A 24,676-nucleotide genomic window follows, 5' to 3' on the forward strand; every position below is an offset into this window, starting at 1 on the left:
CTTCCCCAAAGCTCATTTCTCTTAGCTTTCATGTAACGTCTTCTACTGAATCATTTTATAACTAGTAACCTTCTTACCTGTAATATATCCTTTTATCTCTTCCCTTGGTTGATTGACTAGGTGTGTTTCTTATCGTGCTAGTTTTATCAAAGATACTAAGTTTCTAAAGGGAACTTTGTTTTCCATAACCAGGAGAGAATAATCTTTTGTTAGAAATAAATAAGTTCATAGAATTTTTGGTTTAAAGTGGCAGAGAAATCATTAACGTCCTCATTTTACAAATAAGAAAACTAAGGGTCAGAGAGGCTAAGCATAGCTACAAACTGAATTTCCAGAAGCTGGATGTCCTCATCTCTCTCCTCTATGCTCTCTATTCCGCTGTCACCCTAGATAACTTCTGGCCAAAGCTGTACTCCCAATTCATGAGCCACCCTATTGATTTGGTGAATGAAATCACAATCTTGATTGGATTCAGGCAGTAGGTTTTTATTTTATTTCTTCTTAAGATTTATTTATTTATGCATCCAAGAACTGGGGTACAGGCCAGAGGTCCAGGGGATGAGAGGATTCATCAGAGACAGAATGGGAAACAGAACTAGCAGATCTACTGAAATATACTGCTGAGGGGAGCAGTGGGAAGACATGAGAGGTCTGCTGTGCCATGTGGGTCAGCTCCCTGGCCGAGGATTGAACTTTTGCTGCAGTGGCTGGCAATAGCTCCATAGTGCTGAGACTTAATCCCTTGCACCAACAGGAAGGTCCTCGGGAAGCAGTTTTTAGATGAGTTAGCCCATCAGTTGGTACTCCTGGTCTCTCTGCCCTGTGCCTGCCTGGGGACTTGTTGTGCTTGCGGCTGTGCAGGAGGTAGGCCAGAAGTGGTGGGAGAGGGAGGGTCACCCCTGAGGTGGGCTCCCTCTGAATCAGGCCATCATAGAGTCTACTTGTTTGTTTAGTTGGCCTGAGGAGAGTGAAGATTTTGCTATATTTCTGATATACTCCTCTTAGTCTAGTGTTGTGAAATCAGATCAGGGGCCAACTTCCGCTTTTTATAGATGGGTAAGTTGAGTCCCAGCGAGAATAAATGGTTTGTTCAAGAGCAAACATCTAATTATCGACAAAGTATGTAACTCTGGTCTCCTTGGGGGTTCTTTACATTATTTCACAAATAGGGACTAGATAAAGGCTCAAGAATATTTCTTAGACATTTGATCAGGACCAGACAGCTAAGTCATCCTACCAAAGCCTGACTCCTGGCATGGAACTAATTTCTCCTACTCAGGAACTTTTCAAAGCTGCTTCATTATCCATCCGCTTCTGTCCATAAAAAAAAAAAATGGCCTTCAAGTCCCTTGAGATCTGCCCCAAGCCCGCCAGCCTTATCTCCAGTTACTTTTCCACACATTACATCTTTGAAACTGTACCCCCTTTTCCAGTTGTCCCTAGGCAGAGTCTGGAATCCCAGCTTATTCTGGAAAGCGCTGTTCAGATGCCACCTCTTCCGTGACGCCTCCAGCTACCCCACGGGAACTTTGCCTGTTGCCCTGCGAGTGTTAGCTACAGCCCTTATCTCGTTCCTCTTACTGGACAGCGCAGTGTTAGTCCCGCGTTGTGATAAGCAGAGACTGACTTGCTCGTCTTTTTTCTTCCATACGCCTCCCATATCATAAGTAGCTAATGTTTGCTGCATTCAAATGGCATTTTTATACCCACTATTTGATTTCTAGCCTCATTTTTCCAGTTCCTAAATATGCTGTATGAATTAGCTGGAAAGGAGTTTTAGGAAATGGATGGTTTTGACGCTTCTCTGGCATGATGTGGCAATGAAAGGGTGAAAACAGACAGAACTGTTTTCTGGTGAAGAGTTTTTACACTACAAAATGACTTTACACCAGATCACAATAAAAGAAAGTGCCTTTTCTTCCTTTAGTGGAATGTCTGGGTCGGCAGGCAGGAGCTCAAGCAGCTTCTGATTTGTGTGTACTGCTAATGGGTAGCTTGAATCCCCTGAAAGCAAAGCTCTGAAAGGAGGGAAAATTCTGGCTTTGAGTAGAGAGAAGGGTGACCTCAGGTGTTTCGGATGTCCAGGGAAAGCTGGACCTGGAGGCCTGGACTGAATTCCAGTGGGGGCTGCATGGGGGAGCATTTACATGTCCCCTGGTTGGCTTCTGGAGGCTTAAGGAAGCAGATGAGACTGATAAATGTGCTTACTCACCAGCCTTACTAAAGGGGACTGTTTTTCTTCCTCCTGCTTTTTCTGTAAAACCTTTAGAGCAATAGAATGTTTCTACCTTCAGCACATAAAGCAGCCAAGCCAGTTTGACCAGCGTGAGGGAAACACCAAACAAAGCTGCCAACTGTAATCACATGAACAGTAGTTACTAATTATCTTCAGGCCTGTGTGGGGAAAGATACCACAGCTCACCGATTGGATCCTGAAGTCGAAATAACTCCACATCTCTCCGAGCTCTCAACCGAGTAGCAAGAGGAGCTTGGGAGACATTTTGAGGACGACAGGTACTGCCTGGGGCTAAACTGCACCTGTCCACATTCCGGCCCAGCCCAGCACATGGAATGGAGAAGAAAAACCTGGGTCTTTAAGCACTCTGAATATGTGTGAACCCCACAGGATTAAAAGAGAAAGAGAAACAGAGAAGAAAGAACTCTGGGACTCCAACGGGGAATATGAAGATTGGAGGAGTAAGTGGGAGAGTGACCTTGCAGTGCTGGATAAACTGTACAGAGAAGATGACTTGGGTTCGAGTCACACAGGGCAAAATTGGCCCCACAGAAAAAGGGATTGTCGATACTGGGATTTTGAGCAGATTGAGCAAAGCTACAAGGCAATGAAGGAGATTTGGGAGGACCACAGAAGCATGACTTCAGGCTGTGATGGTTATAGGAATTCAGAAAATGTAGATTCTGGTAATCTGAGCCCTGGGACTAAGGATGATTGGCTTCCAAGAAGCCCGGACATATCCTGGAAGGCTGGAGGGTATGGAGAGAGGAAGGGCTACCGAGATTATGAAAGTTTGAATTACAACCCCAAGGACTCTAAGGAAACTGAACCATGGTCTGCCTACAGGAGTTCGTATGACTTTTGGGGGGATTTTGAGCAACCTCAAAACAGGCATATGAACCACAGGAATGCTAATTATAATCTTGAGGATTACAAAGAAGTTAATTTTTATTATAGAGACCGCAATGATTTATATCACATTTCTGGGAATTATACTGCTGGCCAGCCTGTGGACTTCTCACATTTGAATGGTGTCAGTGAAGGCAAAGAATATGTCAAATACTATGAAGGGGACAGGACTTGTTATCAAAATGGCAACATTTCTCCCAAAGGAAAGACTCGTGCCACAGATCACAGTAAGTTTGATACAGAAAATAAAGGCTATGATATTCCACTTGCAAGTCATGCATATAAATATCAGAATTGCACAGAAACAGATTCTCCCTATCAAATGAGGAATTTGGAGTATGATGACATCGACGAACCGGGAATGACAGCACTTAGAAGCAGAGGGACCACCTGCAATGCTCTGTGGGATCAGCGGACTAAGGGAGACCCACAAGGTCATCGTGGCGTTCCTCAGGGCCCTGCGTTAGAGGAGCCCCTCTGGAGCTTACAGGAAGACAGGGAACTCATCGGCTCAGACACTTGGAGAAGGAATAGCTGCTTACGCCGTACAGCACCCAGCACCCTGAGACGCTCAGAATTTGTGCAAAACAGAAAAAGTAGCCAAGGTACGAACATAGCCAACCTTCTTAGAAGGATAAAGCATGAAAACAGATTAAAGGGTGATTATATCAGGTGCCAGAAACACATGTGCACTTAAGGAATCTGGCTCCCAAGATTCTTATTGTGTCTTGTGTGAGAACAACCTTTGAATTTAATTCCTTTGGGGGCAAATGAACTGCTGTGGTGCTACGAATATGTAACAGTTTTCTAAGTCAGATAGTCTTCTCAGGGGAACTTTCTTTTCTTTTCTTTTTAGATTGACTTATTTATTTATACAAGCACTGGGTACAGTCAGAAGCGCAGGAGGGTGAGAGAATTCACCAGAGCCAGAACAGGGAGCAGAACCGGCAGAAGGACCAAAGTACACTGCTGAGGGGAGCAGCGGGCAGCAGGAGAGGTCTGCACGCCATGTGGGATCCTCCCTGGTGGCCAGGGATCAAACCAGCGTTGCAGAGGCTGCAGGCAGCTTTGCAGCCCAGCGCTCAACCGCTGCACCACCAGGGGAGGCCCTCAGGGGAACTTTCACCTTTCTTGTTTTCATCAGTCATCTCTGATCCCAAATATCTTTTCATTCTTTAATATTTTTGATTGTCTTATGGAGACAAGAAGTTCATTATCAGGGCACCAAGCTAAAATTTATTTTCCTGACCTGTTCTTTCTCTGCATCCCTACACTTCATCAAATACTATGGGAAAAGAAGACTTAATTTGTTTAACAGATTGTTCATTCCTTGGCATTCAGGAATCTTACATGAATGCTGAGCACTAACATGCATGTGGAATTCAGAAGATTAATTATGTTCTTTCATGGTGCTTTGTAAATGTTAGGGATTCAAGTCACTGCATGACAGAGCCTTCACTAAGTTATCTGTGGAGTGGGCGGATAAAGAGTTTCATCCCATGGAAGTGATCTCTTTCTTGCTGTTTTGCCTTCTCTAATTCCCTGAAACGAACTTTCTTTAGTAAGTTAGTTTGTTGTGGTTTTTACGTTTTGGACTCCCTGTTAAACCCGTACGTACACCTATTGTATATGTTATACCCATACCAGTCTTTCTGGCTCTGGCTGATTTGGGGAAATTCTGGTTATCACCAGAGGGCAAAGGTTAGAGACAAAAATGCGGACAGTCTGAAATACTCACCTCATGCCTTCCTCCTAAGTTGAGAGCTTCTCCTCTAGATCTCCTTCAGAATGGGCTCACTGGTTAGATTTGTAGCAGTTTGTTTTCAGGTTTATCTAAGACTCAAAAGATAAGACCGTGTGGTGCTGGAAACTGCCAGCGGTTGATCTCTGGAGCCTTCCAACACAGTCTTGACTTAACTTAAATTTCTGGGGCACCATCTTTGACAAAGCAAGCTCCCTTCCTGCATTTGTCAACATAAAACTGAAACCAAACACGACTTTAGTTGGGAAGCTAATGTATTTAGTTACTAGCTTTCTTTTCCCTAGGTGAAATGATAGGAATTGAATGACTTCTAAATTCCTTCCAGCTCAAAAAAAAAAAAAAAAAAGGCTGATTCTGTGGTTCTTTCTGCTGGTTTTTGTCTCGTTTCTATCCCCTGCCCCCACAACTTTTACTTAGGTGAACTTTGGCTTCTGTCTTTAGTTCCTTATTGTATCAGCCTCCTAACTGTAAGTGTGCGCGTGCGTGCGTTTACTCTGATTTGCTGGGAGTCAAGTCCTAGTGTGGTAATGTGCCCTCTGATCTCTGAAACCAGCTCATTTGACCACCATTTCCATTTTTACAACTCTTTGTTTGTATTTGAGAATTTAACTTTTGATGGTATGTTCCTATTTAGTTCGATTGACCCCCCCCATCTGATATCCTCCTTGACCTGTGGTAAAACTTAACCTGTGCTATAAATCTGTTCGCTTTCTAACATTCTTTGCTAGCTGCACTACAGCAAGTGCCACCGCCCTCCAGGTTGTCACACAGTCACAACATGTAATTACAGAGAGGAAACAGACCCGGGAGTAGTTTGAATTCTGCCTTGAATTCAAACCTCAGCTCCAACATATACTAAAATGTAAACCTTAGGCAAATTTCCTTACCTTTGAGCTTTGGAGTCTTTATCAGTAAAGGTAAATAATATCTGTCTCATAGTGAGATAATATAAATAAAACACTTAATCACATGTCTGGAACATAGCAGGTGCTATAAATGATGGCTTCTTCATCTCTTACCAGTCTACCACCTTCTCCCTGTACAAGTTGCCCTACCAGATCACTACTGCTTGGTCCCCTCTCTTGAGATGCAGGTTGACCTGATCTGGACCTGCCTGCTCTCAGACTGGTAAACACCCCAGGTTTAATTAGCCAAGTGGAATACCCTACCCCTCTCCCACTTTCCCCCACACTATCCCTGTTCCTTCTGAGAAATGCCTGCTTACTGGCTGCCCTCAGCCTGCCTCTGGGGCCAGAAAGCAAGTCCTTCTACCAGAATCTCCCCTTTCCTTTCTTGCCTTATCAGTTCCTTCTCCTGTGCTGGCCTAGATCTTAGATTCTGTTAGGGCAGGTCTGTTATGGTTTTGCCCTCAACTTAGGGTGTGCCCCTTAGTCCTGAGAGGGAGGTCTTACTCCTAAGGTGTGTAAGGAGACTTCGAGGTTTGAGTAGAAAACTGGAGGTATCTATTGGCCCTCTTCACTTGGAGAGACTCAAATTTCAAACTGTCTTCCCAGGGACATAAAACAGAGAGGGCATACCCTGTCACATGCGGCAGAGATGGAAGAGGGGATTGGGACTGAGGAAAGACCTTTGCATTTGAGGTGGGGTGAAAATGGGAACCACAGAGCAACAAAGTATAGCACAAAAATTCAGGAGGAAAGTGGTGATGAAGATATAAGAGCAAGTCCTTAAAAGTTTGGATAGTGATCACAGTGGAGCAACAGAATCCAAGAAAATCTTCTGTTTTTATTTTTCTCCCTAGAGAAGGAAAACCCACATAGATATGAAGGCACTTTTTTTTTTTCTTTTAAGATTTATTTTATTTACACAAGAACCAGGATACAGGCCAGATGCGTGGGAGGGTGAGAGGATTCACCAGAGACAGAGCTGGGAACAGAACAGGCAGCCTGACTGAAATACACTGCTGAGGGGAGCAGCAGGCAAGACAGGAGAGGTCTGCTGCGCCATGTGCGTTGCTCTGAGGCCAACAGGGATTGAACTGGCACTGCAGAGGCTGCGGACAGCTTCACAGCGCTGCGCTCAACTTCCTGCGCCACCAAGGGAGGCCCTATATGAAGGCACTTTTGCCAGTGTTAGAGACAGTTTAAAATTTACAGGACTCTGATAGTCAAGGTTTCTTTTGATTACACATATGGGAACATGGTATCTCTGGAGCTAGAGTCTATTCAAGCTACTAGAATGAAATATCTGCAGGTCAATCCAAGCCATTCACTTTTTATCTTGGTTGATCTCCTGTGCTGACTACAGGAGTCTCTGTCCCTTCAGAGAGCAGAGGGATAGTCATGGGAATTAACTGAGCAGTAACAAATGGCCAGCAAACAACTTGGAATTTCATGATCAGAAATAAGAGTAGTGTTAGTAGAGCCACTTCAATTTACATGTTTTGCTGTTTTCAGAGCACTTTTGCAGTTTTTTTTTGTTTTTTTTTTTTATAAAGATTTATTCATTTATGCATACAAGAGCTGGGGCACAGGCCAGAGATGCGTGGGAAGGTGGGGGTGAGAGGATTCACTAGAGACAGAGTGGGGAGCAGAACAGGCAGACCAATGAAATACACTGCTGAGGGAAGCAGCGGGGAGACAGGAGAGCCGCGCCATGTGGGTTTCTCCCTGGCCGGCCGGGGATCGAACTCGCGCTGCAGTGGCTGCGGACAGCTTCACAGTGCGGTGCCCAACCCCTTGCGCCACCAGGGAGGCCCACTTTTGCAGTTTTTATCTGATGTCATTTCATTGCCACACACGCGTTCTTACCCAACAGACATGTATTGAATAGACGATCGGTTAGACAAGGTTCTGTGCTTGAGACCCTGGGCCAGTGGACTGGAACCAGTGGTCCTGTGGCCAGCTGTCTGCTTCCCCTGTCCACTTCTCTCACCTTTCTCTTGACATTTTTGCTTTTCTCTGAACTTCAGCCTTGGTTTCCTCTGACTACCAACCCACACTTCCCATTTACTCGTAGTTTCTACTCCTTCTTCTCTTCATATTATACATAACTAGTTTCCCCAGCATGACCTTGAGACATTCTTACAGGTTCTGCTTCTATTTCTATCTGATTGGCCAGATAACTTCACATACCTGGGGCAGTGAGTGAGCACCAGTGACTCAACTTGATTTTGTACTTAGGTCTCATCATATGGGCTAGCCAGTCATTGATTAGGTACACACCACAGTCCAATGTGGGATGGGGTCACCTAGTTTAAATCATAGCTACCCCAGACTACCAGTGGTGCCAGTCAGGTGGGTAGTGGGCTCTGGAGGTCACAAGCATACCAGTGCTTGACCAACCCAGCCCAGACCAGACCACCCTTGGCATTTGGCCAAGGGTAGAGGTGTCTTTTGGCTGTCATGGTGGCACAATGCAGGGACTTCAGGAGCTCAAAGCTGGGAATAGAAAACAGCATATAAACAAATCGTTCAAATATGACTTTATAAGTTAGCACTTACCGGGGGGCTATTAGGAGTTTTCCCCACCTTGGTCCTACTACCTGTGTAGTCTTATGTAAATTAATCTCGCTGTGCCATTTTATCAATAAAACTGATACTGTATCTCCATGATATGAAGATTAAATGATTTTTTTAAAGATTTATTTATTTATACAAGAGCTGGGGTAGAGGCCAGAGGTGTGGGAGGGTGAGAGGATGCACCAGAGGCAGAGCAGGGAACAGAACAGGCAGATGGACCAAAAGCACTGCTGAGGGGAGCAGCGGACGAGGCAGGAGAGGTCTGCCATGCCACGTGGGATTCTCCCCGGCCATCCGGGAATCAAACCCGCACTGCAGAGGCTGCGGACAGCTTCACAGCACTGCACTCAATGCTCTGCTCCACCGGGGAGGCCCGATATGAAGATTAAATGATTTTATAGATATACGAGTACCTAGAATAGTGCAGGGAGCCTGGCGCGTAGTGAACGCTACATAGACAGGAGACAGGTGGTTACGTTCATTTTTTTATGTTATTCTTGGTCTCGTGAATTTATGTCTTTCCCTGTTCAACTAGATTTAAATGGGAATAATTTTAAGGACCATCTGGTTGGACCCTGTAATGTGCTGTTTCTTACCCCCAGGCAGATGCAATGACTTTCCTCAGCTTGAAGCCAGCTTTGAAGGGTATTTCAACTTCCTGTCCTTTGCCCTGTCTCCCACCTTTGCTTGGTAGCTCTCTGCTCGACAGTCATACTGTTTTTGAAATTAAACTTTTAAGAGGATATTAATTCCAGATAACTGATTTTTTTTTTTTTCTGGGCGGGAGGTGGGGGTGGTGTGAGGTCCACAGTTTTAAAAGATATATAAAATGAAAAAAATATATATATAAAATGTTATGAGAACAAGTGGAAGGAATAAAGATAAACCACTGAAGAAGTCTGCTTTTATAGAACAAAATAGAAAAATAGCCAGAGGGTTATGTCAATGAGCAAATTTGGAAATATCCCTCTAGTGTTATTATTAAAAATGGCCACCCCCATATTGAGAACACTTGTAACCCAGAATAGGCCTTGACATTCATGGAACGCACTGACTTGGGATGCTAGTTGCAAAGATGCTGCTTTATTAGCTATGTGGTCCCAGGCCAGTCATTTCATTCCCTGATTCCTGTTTCCTCATCTGTAAATGATGAGCAATAATGTTTCTTAAGAGATTTGGTGAAGATAGTATCAGATTTGTGTGTGTGTGCAGAAAAAAGCTTTCAGGTAAAGTTTATTGGCTGACTACAATCAAAATTTGCTTACTGAACAATGATAATTTATTTCTAATTAATAATTTTACACAAACTATCTTTGCCCTCCTGGTTATCTAGCACTTCTGTGACTCTAAAATGAAAAGACGTTTGCTAATAAAGGGTTAAGCTGCTGTTCCCTAAAAATTAAATAACATTAATAACCTCGAGGTTTTAATCACGGCAGGAGCATATCTCTGTAGTATTTGTGTTTGGTGAGTGTTTAAGAGACAGTGTTTTTTGGGTTTTTTTGTTTGTTTGTTTTTATAAAGATTTATTTATACAAGAAACGGGGCACAGGCCAGATGTGTGGGAGGGTGAGAGAATTCACCAGAGACAGAGCAGGAACAGAATAGGCGGATTGACTAAACTACACTGCTGAGGGGAGCAGGGGTGAGACAGGAGAGGTCTGCCGTGCCACGTGGGCATCCCCACTGCCGGCCGGGATCAAACCCACACTGCAGAGGCTGTGGACAGCTTCACAGCGCTGGGCTCAACCGTCTGCACCACCAGGGAGGCTCGTGTTAAACTTGCTCTCTTGGCAGCAGCAGAAGGGACTGACCCTCAGCTTTGTGCAGGTGGCTGCTCTTCTAAGGGCCAGGAGAGGGCCCTGAAAAAAGAAAGGGATGTGGGAGACTCAGGGCTGGGTTTCCCGAGGTGGGAACCCTCCCAGCAGGGATTTTACTTGAGGCTCTTTGCCCAGATAGGCGGGGCAGTCACTGAGCTAAAGCAGCAATGAGGCCTGCAGAAAAAAGACAATGACCCCAGAGCTGAAGGTTTTACACTGAGCAGGATAAACTTTGTCCAAATAGAAGTTCTGTGGGTGCTAAAGGAAAAGAAGAGGGGGCTGGGTGGGCTGGCCAGAGTGATGTGGTAATTCAGAAAACCAGGATGTGAGACTTTTCCAGTTGTGCCTGGTGAGAAGATGAGTTGATTTACAAAGATTGATTCCTCTGAGGGCTTCCAGACAGCTGGCTAAGCAGCTGTTTGTTTTCTTTCTTTTCTTATTGGACTAGCAAATTGTTATTTCAACAGTATTTCATTATCTAGTAAGTAAGGTAAAGGGATTAGGTCAGGAAAGAAACCTCAGGTTATCAAAAAGTGAAGAAAGAATTTGAATAGATTGGTAGAGTAATTGAGAGCTCACTATTAATGCTGGAATATTCTTGTTTTATAATAAAATTCCCTTCTCCACTGTATTATTTTTTGTCATATCAAAATTACATGTTCACAACAGAAGAACTAAAAATACAATAAGTGAAAAGACAGAAAAAAATCAGAATCTCCATCACCTTTAAGACTTTCTGTTCCAAATATATGCATTTAACATTTTTTCCCTTTTTAGCAGTTATAATTCTTTCATAGATGGCTTTGTAACCTGCTTTTTTCACTTAACAACACACATTAGACACTTTAATGAACATAAATCTGTATCTCAATGGCCATCATAATCTATGCAGATATGCTTTGTGTAAACAGACCCTCTTGGGAGAAATTTTGGTTGTTTCTATTTAGGTTGTTAATACTTTTTCCCCTATGGTATTATAGTTCAATTTTATTATTTATTTTTATAGTTTTATTGAGATATAACTGACTTACAGCATTGTATGTATATATGGCATACACCATACTATTTTGCAAAATGATTGCCACAGTAAGTTGAGTTAACATCCATCACCCCCACACAGTGACCTTTTTTTTCCTTATGATAAAAACTTTTAAGGTTTACTCTCTTAGTAACTTTCAAATATGCACTATGGTACTAACTATAGTCACCATGAGGTACATTATATCCCCAGAACTTATTTATTTATCTTATAACTGTAAGTTTGTACTTAATTCAATTTTAAAAAGAAAAAAAAAATGCACAAACAGAATTTCTGTGACCAGTAAGTTTCTAATTTTTTCATACATCGATAAACACTCCTTTGTGTACATCTTTTTACATGTGTCTCCATACACATACACAGTAAAAGGTCTGGCTGGGTTAAAGGGTTTTACTTTTTTTAAAATTTAAGTAGAGCAAATATTCATGGTTTTTACCTATTGCCCTACCTACCCCTTTGGTTGCCAGACCCTTCAGGGTTTCCAGGAGGGAGCTGAAGTTTCCTGAAGGGGGCTCTGCCTTCCCCTTTTTTAAGGTGACCAGCACTTAAAGCAAAAATGAACCATCCAAGGACCTGAGAAAATGGGCCTTTTCCTTCCCTTCACCTAATTTTTTTTTTTTTTTTATAGAGGCATGTTTTTCTTTATTTATTTGTTTGCTTGTTTGTTTTGTTTATACATGCACTGGGTACAGTCAGAAGCGCAGGAGGGTGAGAGAATTCACCAGAGCCAGAGCGAGGGGCAGAGCAGGCAGAAGGACCGAAGTACACTGCTGAGGGGAGCAGCGGGCGCAGGAGAGGTCTGCGCGCCATGTGGGACCCTCCTCCGGTGGCCGGGGAGCAGCCGGGGATTGAACCGGCACCGCAGAGGCCGCGGGCAGCTTCGCAACCCAGCGCTCTACCGCTGCGCCACCGGGGAGGCCCCCTTCACCTAATTTTTGCCATGAATTATCCGGATCACTACCGAATATTTACTGTGTATGACCATACTGGATTTGATTCTGTGTGGGCTTATTTACATTATACCTGAGTGGGGATTCATAGCTATAGCGATAAGAACAGATACATATTTGCTTAAATGTGTAATTGTTCTCTTAATGGTGGGCCAGGTGTGTCCCAAAGAGGGTAAGTTATGCTTTAGAATGAAATTGAGAGGCTGGCTTTACCATCAGCCCCCATGTGGCTGCCAGAACCCAGAGTAAATTGCAGGGCACATCTCCCATGCTTGCCTGGCTGGGGAGAGGGCTGCAGCAGAACAGCTGCTGGACCAGGGCATAGACCTGGAGCCAGCATGAGTTCAGCTCTCAGTCTTCCACTTGCTGGGCCAATTACTGACTCCCCTTCATTCCATGTCAGTGAAGTGGGAACATTAGTAGGGACTTGATGAGGATTTAAATAAGCTCCAATCTGAAAAGCACCCAGAACAGTGCTTGATACACATAGTAATAAGTGCCATGTAAAAATCAGTTAAAATAGAATATCTGGCTGAAAGGAGTTCCGCCAGATGAGGGAGGGAAGCAGCAACCCTGGACTGACTCACCACCCAGGAAAGCCTCACAGGTTGACGGTGTGATTTCAGAAGCAGTGGGCAGAGGGCTCTTTGCCAAAAGTTGTCCTCTCAGATGGCTTAGAACTCCACCGGTAGTGATGTATCTCAGCATGAGCCTTTGTTGTAAATTACTGGCAAGACATTAATATATTCTTGTGAGATTAAACAGTACTGACTTAGCTCAAGCCTGCATCTGTCCTTCTACCTCCAAATCCCATTTCCTTCCCGGAGGCACTCTGATGAGTGGGATGTGTGGTCCTTCAAGACCATTTACTGTGTAATTATAGGTCATATATGTATATGGAAATGTATGGAGGTTTTGCAAGTTTTTTCTTTCTTTTTTTTTTTACAATGGCATGTCCTGCAACATCCTTTCGTTGGCTTTTTTTAAAGGATAAGTGTCTGTGAGCTGTGAGCAGAACTCTCAGTCTCTGTGAGTCACTCTGTGACGCTCTCACTGTCCTGGCACCAGCCAGCTGATATCTGTGCATTCTGATGGCTTTAGGGCAAGGTACCTGAAGTAGGAGGTCTGTTCCCTTAGCAAAGCCCAGGGCGAGCAAGGGCAACTCCTGGCCTGGAGAGAGACTGCAGAAGAGAGGTCTTAGGGCAAAGGAGGTAGAGAGAGGCTACTAGCTGTGGGCTCCACCACAGACGGATGGGCCTTCAGAACACTTTTCCTAAAAAGAGCATCCCAAGAAACAAAGCTTTGACAGGGGTAGGAAAATAAGAGGTAGTATGGTAGATTAAAATTTTTTGAAGTATCCTAAGTGAAGGGAGGCAGAAGGAGAAAGATAAAGACAGGATGGTTTCCCTCATGTGTGGAATATGGAGAAACCAAACAAAGGGTCAGAGGGTCAGACAAAAAAATTTTAAATGGATCCTTGAAAACTGACCACAGATCTGAGGTGTGGGGAGGGTGAGGGGGAAGAAAACAGGAGGAGGGAGGGAGGCGGGCACAGTGGGCTGTGGTGGGGGACTGTGGGTGCTTTGGTGGTGGGAAATCTATGGCGACCACCACACCTGAGGAAAGAAATGCTCTAGAGTGAAAAAACAAACAAACAAAAAAATGTAAAATAATGGTGTGTCATTTAAAATTAAAAATAAATGAATAAATAAAATAGTAAAGCCTCCCCTTCAAGAAAGAAGTGAAAAAAATAAAGGCCCCTGAAGTCAAGTCGCAACTGTTCTGGGACTAGAAAAGGAAAGTTAGTAGGGAAGGCGCCGCCCCCCAGCCACGCTGGCCGGTCCTGACTGAGGGATTCCAGCTCCATCCTTTAGACCTGGCCCTGCGGTGGTAGCCTGGGGGACTTGGGGTCATTCATATGTAAATATGGGAGAGCTGGGGGTGGGGGGGGGAAACGCCGATCCTATTCAAAGGATTTTAGGGGGTTGCTGAACATTCCAGAGCTCTGGGAAGATTCTCTGCCTGCATCAGCTTCAGACCCACACGTATGCGCCGCAGAATTTTGACTTTGCAAGTTCCACCTGGGGTTGCGGGAGCCTGCGAGGAGGCAGCCAGGATTGACCGGCCTCCTTCCCGCTCAGGTGCAGCTGGGGACGTGGCCCGAGAGTCCAGGATCTCCCCCGCCGCAGACAGAGCCAGTTTGCAGAGGCTGGGGGCGAGTGAGTGGCCTTCCTTTTTAAATCTCCTTTGAGGTGCGGTGGTTAGAATGGGGGCTGGAGGGGCAGCTGGCGGCGACTGGAACCCCTTACTTCGAGCACTTGGAGGACTTAGCCTGGCAGTAATGCCCTAACCGAGGGGAAGGAGGCATCTTGAGAAAGCGGAATCGGATTTTGGGTGGGGTGGTGGGAAGGGAACAAAAATGAAAAAACGAGCTGCCCCTAATTGTTTTATCTCAATTGTGGGAGTAATGTGGTGCGGCCAGCCCCAACGCCTAACCCCCTCCAGGGCGTTAAGGAAAGATGAAGGGGCTGTTTTGCACCTTTTATTGATAGGCTGATGCCAGGCCCCAATTTCCTGCATGGGCTTCCTCATTTTTAATGATTTTGTCATCTTACAGAAAAGTAGAATGTTGTGGTATCTGAACAGAACAGAACATTTCCTACTTGGGGCATTTTACCTTGGTTTGGGAATAGGACTAACTTATGTTATTACCTTGTTTAATTCCCTCACCAATTCTGCAAAGTAAGTTTTATTATCCTCATTTTACAGATGAGGAAATTGAGGCCCAGAGGTAAAAATGGACTTTCTGGAACTCAGCCAGATTCAAAGCCTCAGTCTCCACTGCTGGGGGCTGAGGGTGGGGGCTGCCTTCTCACACTTGGTTGTAGCAGATACTGAATGTGTAGATCAGACTTTTTAAAGAATATATTTGGAATAATGGAAAATTAATTTTACATTTGGAGTTAATAATTCAAACCAGTTATTTCTAGTTGGACTTAATCTTTGAATATTAATATATGTGTGAAACTGAAGTCCCCTGCAGCCTCAGAAAAACTTTGGATTTTGTTAGAAATTCATATATCAGGGTCCCTAGGAGACTACAGTTTAGCAAAATACATTCTACTGGGTTTTTTGCCTTTTTTTTTAATCTGTTTTTTAAAGACTGTTCAAGGGTTTATAAATTCACCTGCCCCCAAAAAGACATGCTGACAGTTTGTAAGAACTGTTATCACATTTTTTGCTCTCTTTAAAAATCTAATTGCTGGCTTGTGATTGGTGAGAGCTTGCTAGTGTGCTAAGCTTTGAACTATTACAGTAAAAAAAACCTTGGATTTCCTGCAGAAAATGCCAGTGAAGTTTTAAGATTTGAAACAAATAAACTCGTTACTTTCTAGTTGAGATTCCAGTCTAGTGAGACAAAAATAGCACCAGGATTAAGTGTGTAGGGCTTGGATTTCGATATATTTAGATTCTAATTCCAGAACTGCCTTTTACTCATTTTGTAGTACAAATGGGTCAACTTTTCAAAGCCTATATTTTCTTATCTATTTAATGGAGCAATAATACAACTTCAGAGTTTCAGGGTAAATATTAAATGAGTTCAAGGATATAGTATTTAAAATGTCTGTCTCGTGGTAGGAATTCAATAATATACTCCTTTGCCAGAACTTTTTAATCCATTATCAAAAATGAGCTGCTTTTGTCATTCATGAAACATATTTGGACTAAGATTCTGTTGCTTTGAAATCACAAAGAAAATTTAAAACAAGGCCAGTGAAAATAAATTTTATATGCACTACAGTTAATTTGTAATTGTAATTTAGCATTTGGATCAGTTATGCTTGAAATGTCAAGTTCAAAGACTTATTTTGAATAATACCAAGTTTATATATAATTGCAAAGGTACAAAGAATGTGCATATATCCTTTATTCAAGTTTACCAGTAGTCAACATTTCACCATTTTTTTAAAGATTTATTTATTTATGTATACAAGAACTAGGGTATAGGCCAGAGGTGTGGGGGGGATGAGAGGATTCACCAAAGACAGAGTGGGGAGCAGAACAGACAGATTGACTGAAATACACTGCTGATGGGAGCAGTGGGCGAGTCAGGAGAGATCTGCTGCACCATGTGGTTAGCTCCCTGGCAGGGGATCAAACTCTGTGCTGCAGTGGCTGCTGATAGCTTCATAGGTTGCATCTTACCTGCTTGCGCCACCATGGAGACCCTCACCATGTTTTTGTTTTTGTTCTCTCTCTAGATCTCTTGTCTATATCTAGATATCTGTATATAGTTGTGCCTGAGCTATTTGCATTCATCACTGCAGTTATCATGTCCCTTGGTAAGCATGAGTGTGTATTTTATTTGAATATGGATAGTCTCAGACATGAGCACATAGATTTGTCATTTCAGGAAAATTTTAATTGATTTAATTATTTTTCTAATTTTTAGCCTATTATCCAGTTTCATCAACTGACCCAGTTTTGTCCATTCTGTCATTTCCCCACAGATCAGGATCCAGTTCAGAATCACATAATGCATTTATTTTTGTCTTTTCAGTTATCTTTACCTGGGAACTGTTGCTCGGGCTCTCTTTGTTTTTCATGATATGACATTTTGAGGACTGTAAATCCTGAATTTGGGTTTTTCTGATGGATTTCCTCAAGATTTGCTTCACATTGTTTACTGGGTCGTTACCTTAAGGATATAAGGATATGACATTTGGAAGCATATGATGTCTGTCTGTTTCACATTGATGATAATTTTGATTAGTCAGTGATGGTATTTTCCATTACTCTACTATATAGTGACTGTTTTTCATTTTTGTAATCAGTAAGTAATTTATAATAAATAATTCAAAGCTGAACAACTCATCAAACCTCACTATCCCCAATAGAACTTTCCACTGATGATTTGTGCCTGGACCAGATTTTATTTGATGGTTGCAGAATGATGTAACAGGTGGCTGTAAAAGCTAGTGACAAGGTACAGAATTTGTTTTTATTTTTAGAAATGCAGTGTGGTTCTGTAGAGGTTCTTTTAATTGAAAATATCATGAAAGAACTTTGTTTACAGGACATTTGTATCTGTCTTCCAGAGTAGTTGAAGTAGCAAAACCTACTTGTGATCGTTGATATTTTGATAGGGAGATGCTCAACATTTATGTATATTTCATTATATAGGAATCTTAATCAACATTGACCACATTGTCCATCACAATGACAGTCATCCAGGACTCCCACACATAATTCCCACCTCTTATCTTCCTCGTAGGTGTCATTAATATGTGATCCCAATAATATTCCTCTTACTGTGCCATGTCAGTATTTGTAACTCCCAACTTGGTATTTCTGCTGCTGAGACAGGAAACAGGTGTGATATCTAATTTAGGGAAAGTACTTCTCTTCTTGATAAGAACTTTCAACCTCTTTCCCAAGAAGGTTGTGCACACTGTTTTGTCCTCATACAGTGGGCCAACTCCTTCTTTTGACAACTTCTAGAAGTGGTATAACACAGATGGGAAAAGTTCTTTCTGCAGGGATAGCTTTTATAAGTTCTTTGTCTGTTCTGGTTGGAACTGACACGTGGGTAGGATTTCCTGTTAGTGGAATTGTGAGACCTTCAGTTCTCAGGGAACATGTTCTTTCCAGGTCCACCATTGAAGAGTCATGCCTTCCCACCCAGAGCTGCTGACCAGTCCTCTTTTCCCCTCCAGAAATGACACTCCTCTCCTCCCAGTCTTCATCACCGATGGCCTCTTCTGGGTCTGTGTCTACTGGTAACCCCGAACAGAGGATGCTGGAAAAGAGATCTAAGGTCATAGAAGAACTTCTTCAGACAGAGAGAGACTACATCCGGGATCTGGAAATGTGCATTGAGCGGATCATGGTACCCCTGCAGCAGGCACAGGTGGGAACTGAGGGAGAAAATCTGCCCTTCCAGGAAGTGGTTTTCTAAGCCTGCTAGGAAATAGGAGCTTTTACCCCAAAGATTTACTAGGTTTGAAATAAAGACTGTGATGGCTGCTGCTGCCCTTAATTCAAAGGTCAACTTAAGCCCTCAACATCCTACCACTTATGTCCACTGTCAACTTACCAGACTTACTACAGTAATTTCCCAGAACTTTTTTATTTCTGTGGCTCCTGTAAACAGTTCCAGGGAATCGGATTGTTACTTTTCTGAGAAGGTTGTGCAGTAATATAATGAAGTTTGGGGATGCTGGGTTACCTGTTTTGAGCACTTCATTATATAAGGATATATTAATTCAGGAAACCCTCACTAACTTGTATATGTATAAGGCACTTTTCTAGATGATGAAGACAGGAAAGGTTAACAGTATCTTGAGGATTTACAGTCTTTACTGCTTGTTACCTGACCATCTGGATTATCTTACATTCACACCCTTGGAGCATTTACTTCCAGCTGCTGGAGGAAGTGAGCAGTGCCATCTGACTTTGCAGACAGCTGAGGGGTGAGGGGTAGATTTGTATCACAATATAATTATAAACCCAGTTAGTTCCACAGTCACTTTACTAAGATAATAGATGAAGTGGCAGGTAAGCCAAGGGTAACTGGATCAAGGACAAAGGGTGACATTAAAGATAGTGTTGGATGTTTTGAGTGAGGGAACATGACCTTGAGTGATTTTTGTACCATCCTCGAGGTGTTCCTAATATGAATAATAAGTAATTTGCCATCAGTTTCATTTCCATGTATTTTGACATTTTCTTTCTCATTCTCAGGTACCAAACATTGATTTTGAGGGACTTTTTGGAAATATGCAGATGGTGATTAAGGTCTCAAAGCAATTATTGGCTGATCTGGAAATCTGCGATGCCTTAGGTATGAGCCCCTGCCATTTTTTAAACTTCATGGATGGGGGATGGAGGGGAACATCTTGCTGGTACTGGGCAGTTATGCAAGAAAAGTGAAGTTTTAATTACTTGGTTCAGAGGTTAGTTGATTCCTACTTCTCCTTTTTTTTTTAAAGATTTATTTATATAAGAACTGGAGTACAGGCCAGAGGTGTGGGAGGGTGAAAGGATTCACCAGAGACAGAGTGGGGAACAGAACAGGCAGATTGACCAAAGTACACTGCTGAGGGGAGCAGTGGGCGAGACAGGAGAGGTCTGCTGTGCCATGTGGATTTCTCCCCGGCCGGCCAGGATCGAACCCGCGCTGCGGAGGCTGCGGACAGCTTCACAGTGTGGTGCTCAACTGCCTGCGCCACCTGGGAGGCCCTGCTTCTCCTTTTATCTCTGGCTTGCTTTGAGGTAATACAGACTCTTAGCAATGAATTTGAGATATTACATAATATGATGTTTTTCAGACCAACAGCCGCGGCCTATTAGTGAGCCATGAGATCAGTTTAGGGGGTCACGCCCAGTATAGTATATTTTCAATAAAGCAAAATAGAGTATAAAAAAGTAAATAATAGTTTGGCAACAGTTTTGGGAAATTTTCCATTCTACATGATTGAATCATCATTTAAAACGTATTTATGTGGTCATTGTACAAAATGTTTGGAAAACCGTCATCTATTTCTCATAAACAAGAGAACTATATGAGTTACTTATGGTTATGAAACACATTATACCAAAACTTAGCAACTTAAAACCAGACACATGTTATCTCATAGTTTCTGTGGGTGAGGAATCTGGGAGTGGCTTAGCCGGCTGGTTCTGATCCATCTGTTAGGTGGGGGGTTATGCCTGGGCTGCTGTTTCCGGGCCTCGAGGATCCATTTCCGAGGGAACTCATCCATCTCTTGCCAGGTGGGCCTCCATAAACTGTCCTCATGACATGGCCACTACTTTTGTGGGACTGAGTGAGTGGTGAGAGAGGAAGCTCAAGATGGGCCCCGTGTTGTCTGTAACCTGCTCTTGGAGATGGCATGCCATCCCCTCTGCCATATTCTGTCAGTCGTAGATTAGCTCTGGTACCAAGCGGGAAGGACATCCTATCACTTAGCTGATTCATTGACATCAAAGTCTCAGAATGCTGCCATAGTTCTGGCCTTCTCGCCGTCCTGTGGCATCAGCCCACAGAGAGGGAAAGTGACCAGTGTCATTGAAGAGTGAATGAACTTGCCTTTCCCAGGACTCCCCCCAGTGTTTCTCTTTAGTTATCATTGGCCAGAACCAGGTCACATGCTCAAGCCTGAAACAATGGCTAAACATGGGAATAGCAGGCAGTATTTACCGGCCCCACCTGAGAGAGGCGAACACAGGAACAGAACCAGGGCTCCACCCTCCTTCAGGGAGATGGTTGTGGGAGGTTAGCTGATAGTGCAACATTGTGAAGAGTTCTTGAGTGTTTATTATGAGTCACACAGCCTACAACCCCACCCCCTGCCACCCCCCACCCCTGTGGGGTTTAGGCACTATTTGTCTTGTCTTAGAGATGAGGAAACAGGCATAGGGAGGACGTCATTTGTTCAAGGTCACATGACTAGGAATTGATGGGACTGACACTCGTGCCATTAACCTCTGTGTAGAATAGCTGTCTGTCTAGCACGTTCTGGAATAAGCTGTAAGCAAAACTGAAGCCCAGGTCCTGGTCTCAGCCTAACTGGTGAGATCAGGGGGGTTGAGGAAAGAGAAACACACATTGATTGACTGGGAGGAAGTCATGGTGAACCTGTTTCAGTACAATGATAAAACATAAAAGCCAATTTGTAAGATTTTATAAGGCATTTGAAATAAGTATCTGTGGGTCATTTATTTGAATTATGAAATAAATGAGAGTCACTGTTGGCGTTTGGAAAGGTTTAACAATCAGGCAATTAATTATTTTTATTCCAACTTTATTTTTTTACGTATACATTATGACAACACTAAGGAAAATATTTTAAAAATCCATAATTCCACCCCCAATATGGTATCAGCTGTGTTTATTTCTTTGTCCCTTCCACTTCTGCACCCAAGACAAGGGATTTGGCATAGACTGAGATGTGTTGCCTGAACTGTGGAGAGTTGAGACTGAAAGCAGATGAAAGGCTCAGGCGTAAGCAGGCACAGGAGCTCTGCACAGGAGTACACACGGGGTGGCTTTCATGTGCACGCATTGAGGTTGAGCTCGTATGAGAAACTAGCTGGGTGGCTTCCGCCTTCGTCAACCAGAAGGCCCAGAAGTATACGCAGCAGAGAAGTAATAAAGGACAAGATTTTGAACATCTGATAAGAGAAGGTTCTGAGAAGGCAAAATAAAGCTTAGTTGAGCCACTAGCAAAGGACAGCTCACGATGAATTGCATAAGCAAAGTTAATTTATTTTCATGTTTTTAACCTATTTTCACTTTCAAGAGATTCGTAATTACAAAGGTATAAAAAAACTAAGTCTCTCTTATCCAGGTAAGCTGTCTCCTGGAGACAGTTCAGGTCATAACCACCAATTATATATGTATTTCCTTTTTCCCGGTCCTGCATCCCTTTTTTAAAAAAAAAAATCACAAAAGGTAGCATGTTATTCTGAATTGTTCTGCACTAATAAGCCTGTCTCCCTCTCCACAATATGCCTTCCACATATGTTTATGACTCAGGAATAGAAATGGAAAGTGTACAGTGAGGAGGACAAGTCAGCAAAGAGCGAAGGTAACGGAGGGTGCGAGAGAAAGCGACATTGAATTAATAGCTGTGATTGGAGCAGGGCCGTGGTCCAGCCCGGACAGGATCCGGGGGAGGAAAGGACGGTAGACAGTCAGGGCTTGGGTGAATTAGGAGATGAGGACGGTGAGGTGAGAAGAAAGCACCAGGAGACAGAGTCTGCAGTAACATAGCGTAAAGAGATCTGTTTTATGTAATGATCCAGGGTGCATGTTGATGTGTGTGTCTGTGCTTGCTTTATAATGGCTGATATTTTCTGTTTCATTTCATGCTGATCATGACCCAGAAATAAATCTCACAACTCATTTGTAGGTTGTGGCCCACAGCTTGAAAGACACTGGAAATTAAGGTGTGGCTTTGGCTTTGGTAGTTTGTAGTTGATGTCAAATAGTCACAGCCAGGGAGGCTGAAGAACAGTGCCCGGAGGAGGGTGTGACCATCAGTATGAGAGGGAAGGTTCTGGGAATGCCAGGAGGGAAAGGAAATAAAGGAACGGGTGAGAGGAGGAACAGGCTGGTCAAGCCACAAGACCCCCCCCCCCCAACTACTTCTTAGTAGTTGGATAAGGCTGGGGGATGCCACCGGGACCTGAAGGTGAAGAAGCTGCCCCCCACACTCTGGCACCTGCCGGCTGCAGTGGGCTGGTGGGGCTGTCAGCGAGAGGGACCCACATGGTGCTGTCTATGCAAAAGTCAAGTTACTTCTAGAGAAAGGAGCTGTAATTTAAGAAATAATTTAAATAGAAACAGATGTGTGCAAGAATAGGGAATTCCACCGGCACAACTTAGAGGGCAGAGGTGACTTGTGTAGAGAAGGTAAGGGGTGGGCATCCCTGAGGGAGGGGCTCATGCCCAGAGCGACTGGAAGAAACAGTACAGGGAAGCCCTGGGTAGGATCATATTTTGAGGGAGAAATATTCAGGGGAGGATGTTTTTTAGGGAATAGTACAAGCTGAGGAAGGAAGGACTGAGTATATACGAAGAGAAGGAAAGAAGGGCGAGAGAACGGGAGGCTTTAATAAATCAGGGGACGGCGTGTTCAGGCAGCAGCCCCGAGGAGACAGTGGAGTTTTTTGGGGACTGTTCTTTGCCTGGCTGCTTGTGGAGACAAAGGGGTCTGTGGGTAGGTTCTAAGAGTCTGTGAACTTGGTAGAAAAAATAATTTTTTTTAAGACTTATTTATGCATACAAGAATTGGGGTACATGCCAGAGGTGTGGGGGGGTGAGAGGATTCATCAGTGACAGAGTGGGGAACAGAACAGGCAGACTGATGAAAATACACTGCTTAGGGGAGCAGCAGGCGAGACAGGAGAGATCTGCTGTGCCATGTGGGTAACTCCCTGGTCAGGGATCGAACTCATGCTGCAGAGGCTGCAGATTGCTTCATAGGTTGCGTCTTAACCCTTTGTGCCACCAGGGAGGTCCAGCTACTCTTTCTTTTCACTAATTTTAAATTGAAATTTAGTGTTTATTTACGGTATAAGTATAGGGAACAAACCACATCATATTAGCAGCACCTGGACTGTCATAAGCTGAAGTCACATGTGTGTGTCACATTAGGCTGTGGCAGATGTCCTGGAACCTCGCTGACTTGGTACCAGATGCTGCCAGTTTCTGATGTTGGCCATCCATAGAGAACGGTGGTGATTATTAGGGTCATTGCTACATTTTACTATATCACAGATTTGGGATTTTTCTTTATATTGTAGATATTTCATTATAATAAATGTCAGTCTTATGTGTTTAATTTATGCACAGAGGTTGAAAACTGCTGCTGTAGAAGGGCCGCTCTACCCCTGTGGAGACTTTCCAAGGGCTTGGAAAGTGAGGCCTCCTTACGGGTTCTGATCACATTCCTGTATGGAGACCACTTGCAAACCCCTTATTCTGCCTGACTGAAAAGGAACTGGAAGAAGAGAGAGAGAGAGAGTGTGTGTGTGTGTGTGTGTTCTGGAAAATAAGCATATGGAGGCCATGGTTCTCTTAAGTTTTGCTTTAAATAAGTCCAGTTTTAAGCTTTTCCAAGGGAGTTTCTTCCTCGATGGAGTCTCATTTCTTATTAAAGTGTAGTTATATGCCTTATAAAGAAAGTTACTAAAAACACCCCGTGTTTGTGTGTTTTCCCAAGGACCTGTGTTTCTTGGTCACCGGGATGAGCTTGAGGAAACATACAAGGTTTACTGCCAGAATCACGATGAGGCCATTTCACTGCTGGAAATCTATGAGAAGGATGAAAAGATCCAGAAGCATCTTCAGGACTCTCTGGCAAATCTTAAGTAGGAATTTTGACCACTTCACCCCACCATTACTCTTTAGTCGTGCCTTTTAGAAGTGACTCCGTTGTGTTCACGTGGGCAGACATGCTGGAACCACTCCCATGTGTGTCCAGACTCTGGGGACGTTGCTTGCTCTTAAATGTGTGGCATGATAGGTCCTGTGCCATAACCTCCCTCTTCCCATAGTATGTCATGGAGATCTTAAGTGGTTTCCAGCTTGTACTTTTATCCATTTAAAAACTAGGTTAGCATTTTCAGGTCAGAAGCAGCCAGGACGATAGTTGGGTCCCAATAAACAATAGCTTAGGTGAGAAGATTCAATTCCGTTATTCCTGACCTGTAAGTAAGGTTCTCCCGGGCTCTGGGCGGCGGGGGGCAGTAAGGCTCTCTGTCTTTGTTGATCGCCTTGAAACTATGGGCTAACTCATTTTTAATAGACCAAATATGCCTCCTTAGACTTTCATAATTTCCCTTTTGTCCTATGTGATTTTTTTCTCTGTCCAACTAAAATAGGCATTAGTTGGAACTGATATGATCTGACAAGAATGTGAAATCTGGGTCAGCATTCTCTCTAATCAGCTGTCTCTTCTTTCCATGC

The 24,676-nt window shown here is 43.5% G+C and overlaps 1 protein-coding gene across 2 annotated transcripts in view; it reads left to right on the forward strand.

The window, feature by feature from the left end:
• The window catches only part of DNMBP (dynamin binding protein), a gene marked incomplete at its 3' end in the record, with an annotated part of 54,180 nt that overhangs the window by 18,680 nt on the left and 10,824 nt on the right, over window positions 1-24,676 (forward strand). For both annotated transcript variants that reach the window (XM_084246094.1, XM_084246095.1), the window contains exons 4-6: window positions 17,916-18,109; window positions 18,943-19,042; window positions 23,931-24,078. In XM_084246094.1, coding sequence (XP_084102220.1) covers window positions 17,916-18,109; window positions 18,943-19,042; window positions 23,931-24,078 — 442 coding nt within the window. The remainder of the gene's footprint in view (window positions 1-17,915; window positions 18,110-18,942; window positions 19,043-23,930; window positions 24,079-24,676) is intronic.

The sequence above is a fragment of the Talpa europaea genome (genome assembly GCF_964194135.1).
Source record: "Talpa europaea genome assembly, chromosome: 10".
NCBI lineage: Eukaryota > Metazoa > Chordata > Mammalia > Eulipotyphla > Talpidae > Talpa > Talpa europaea.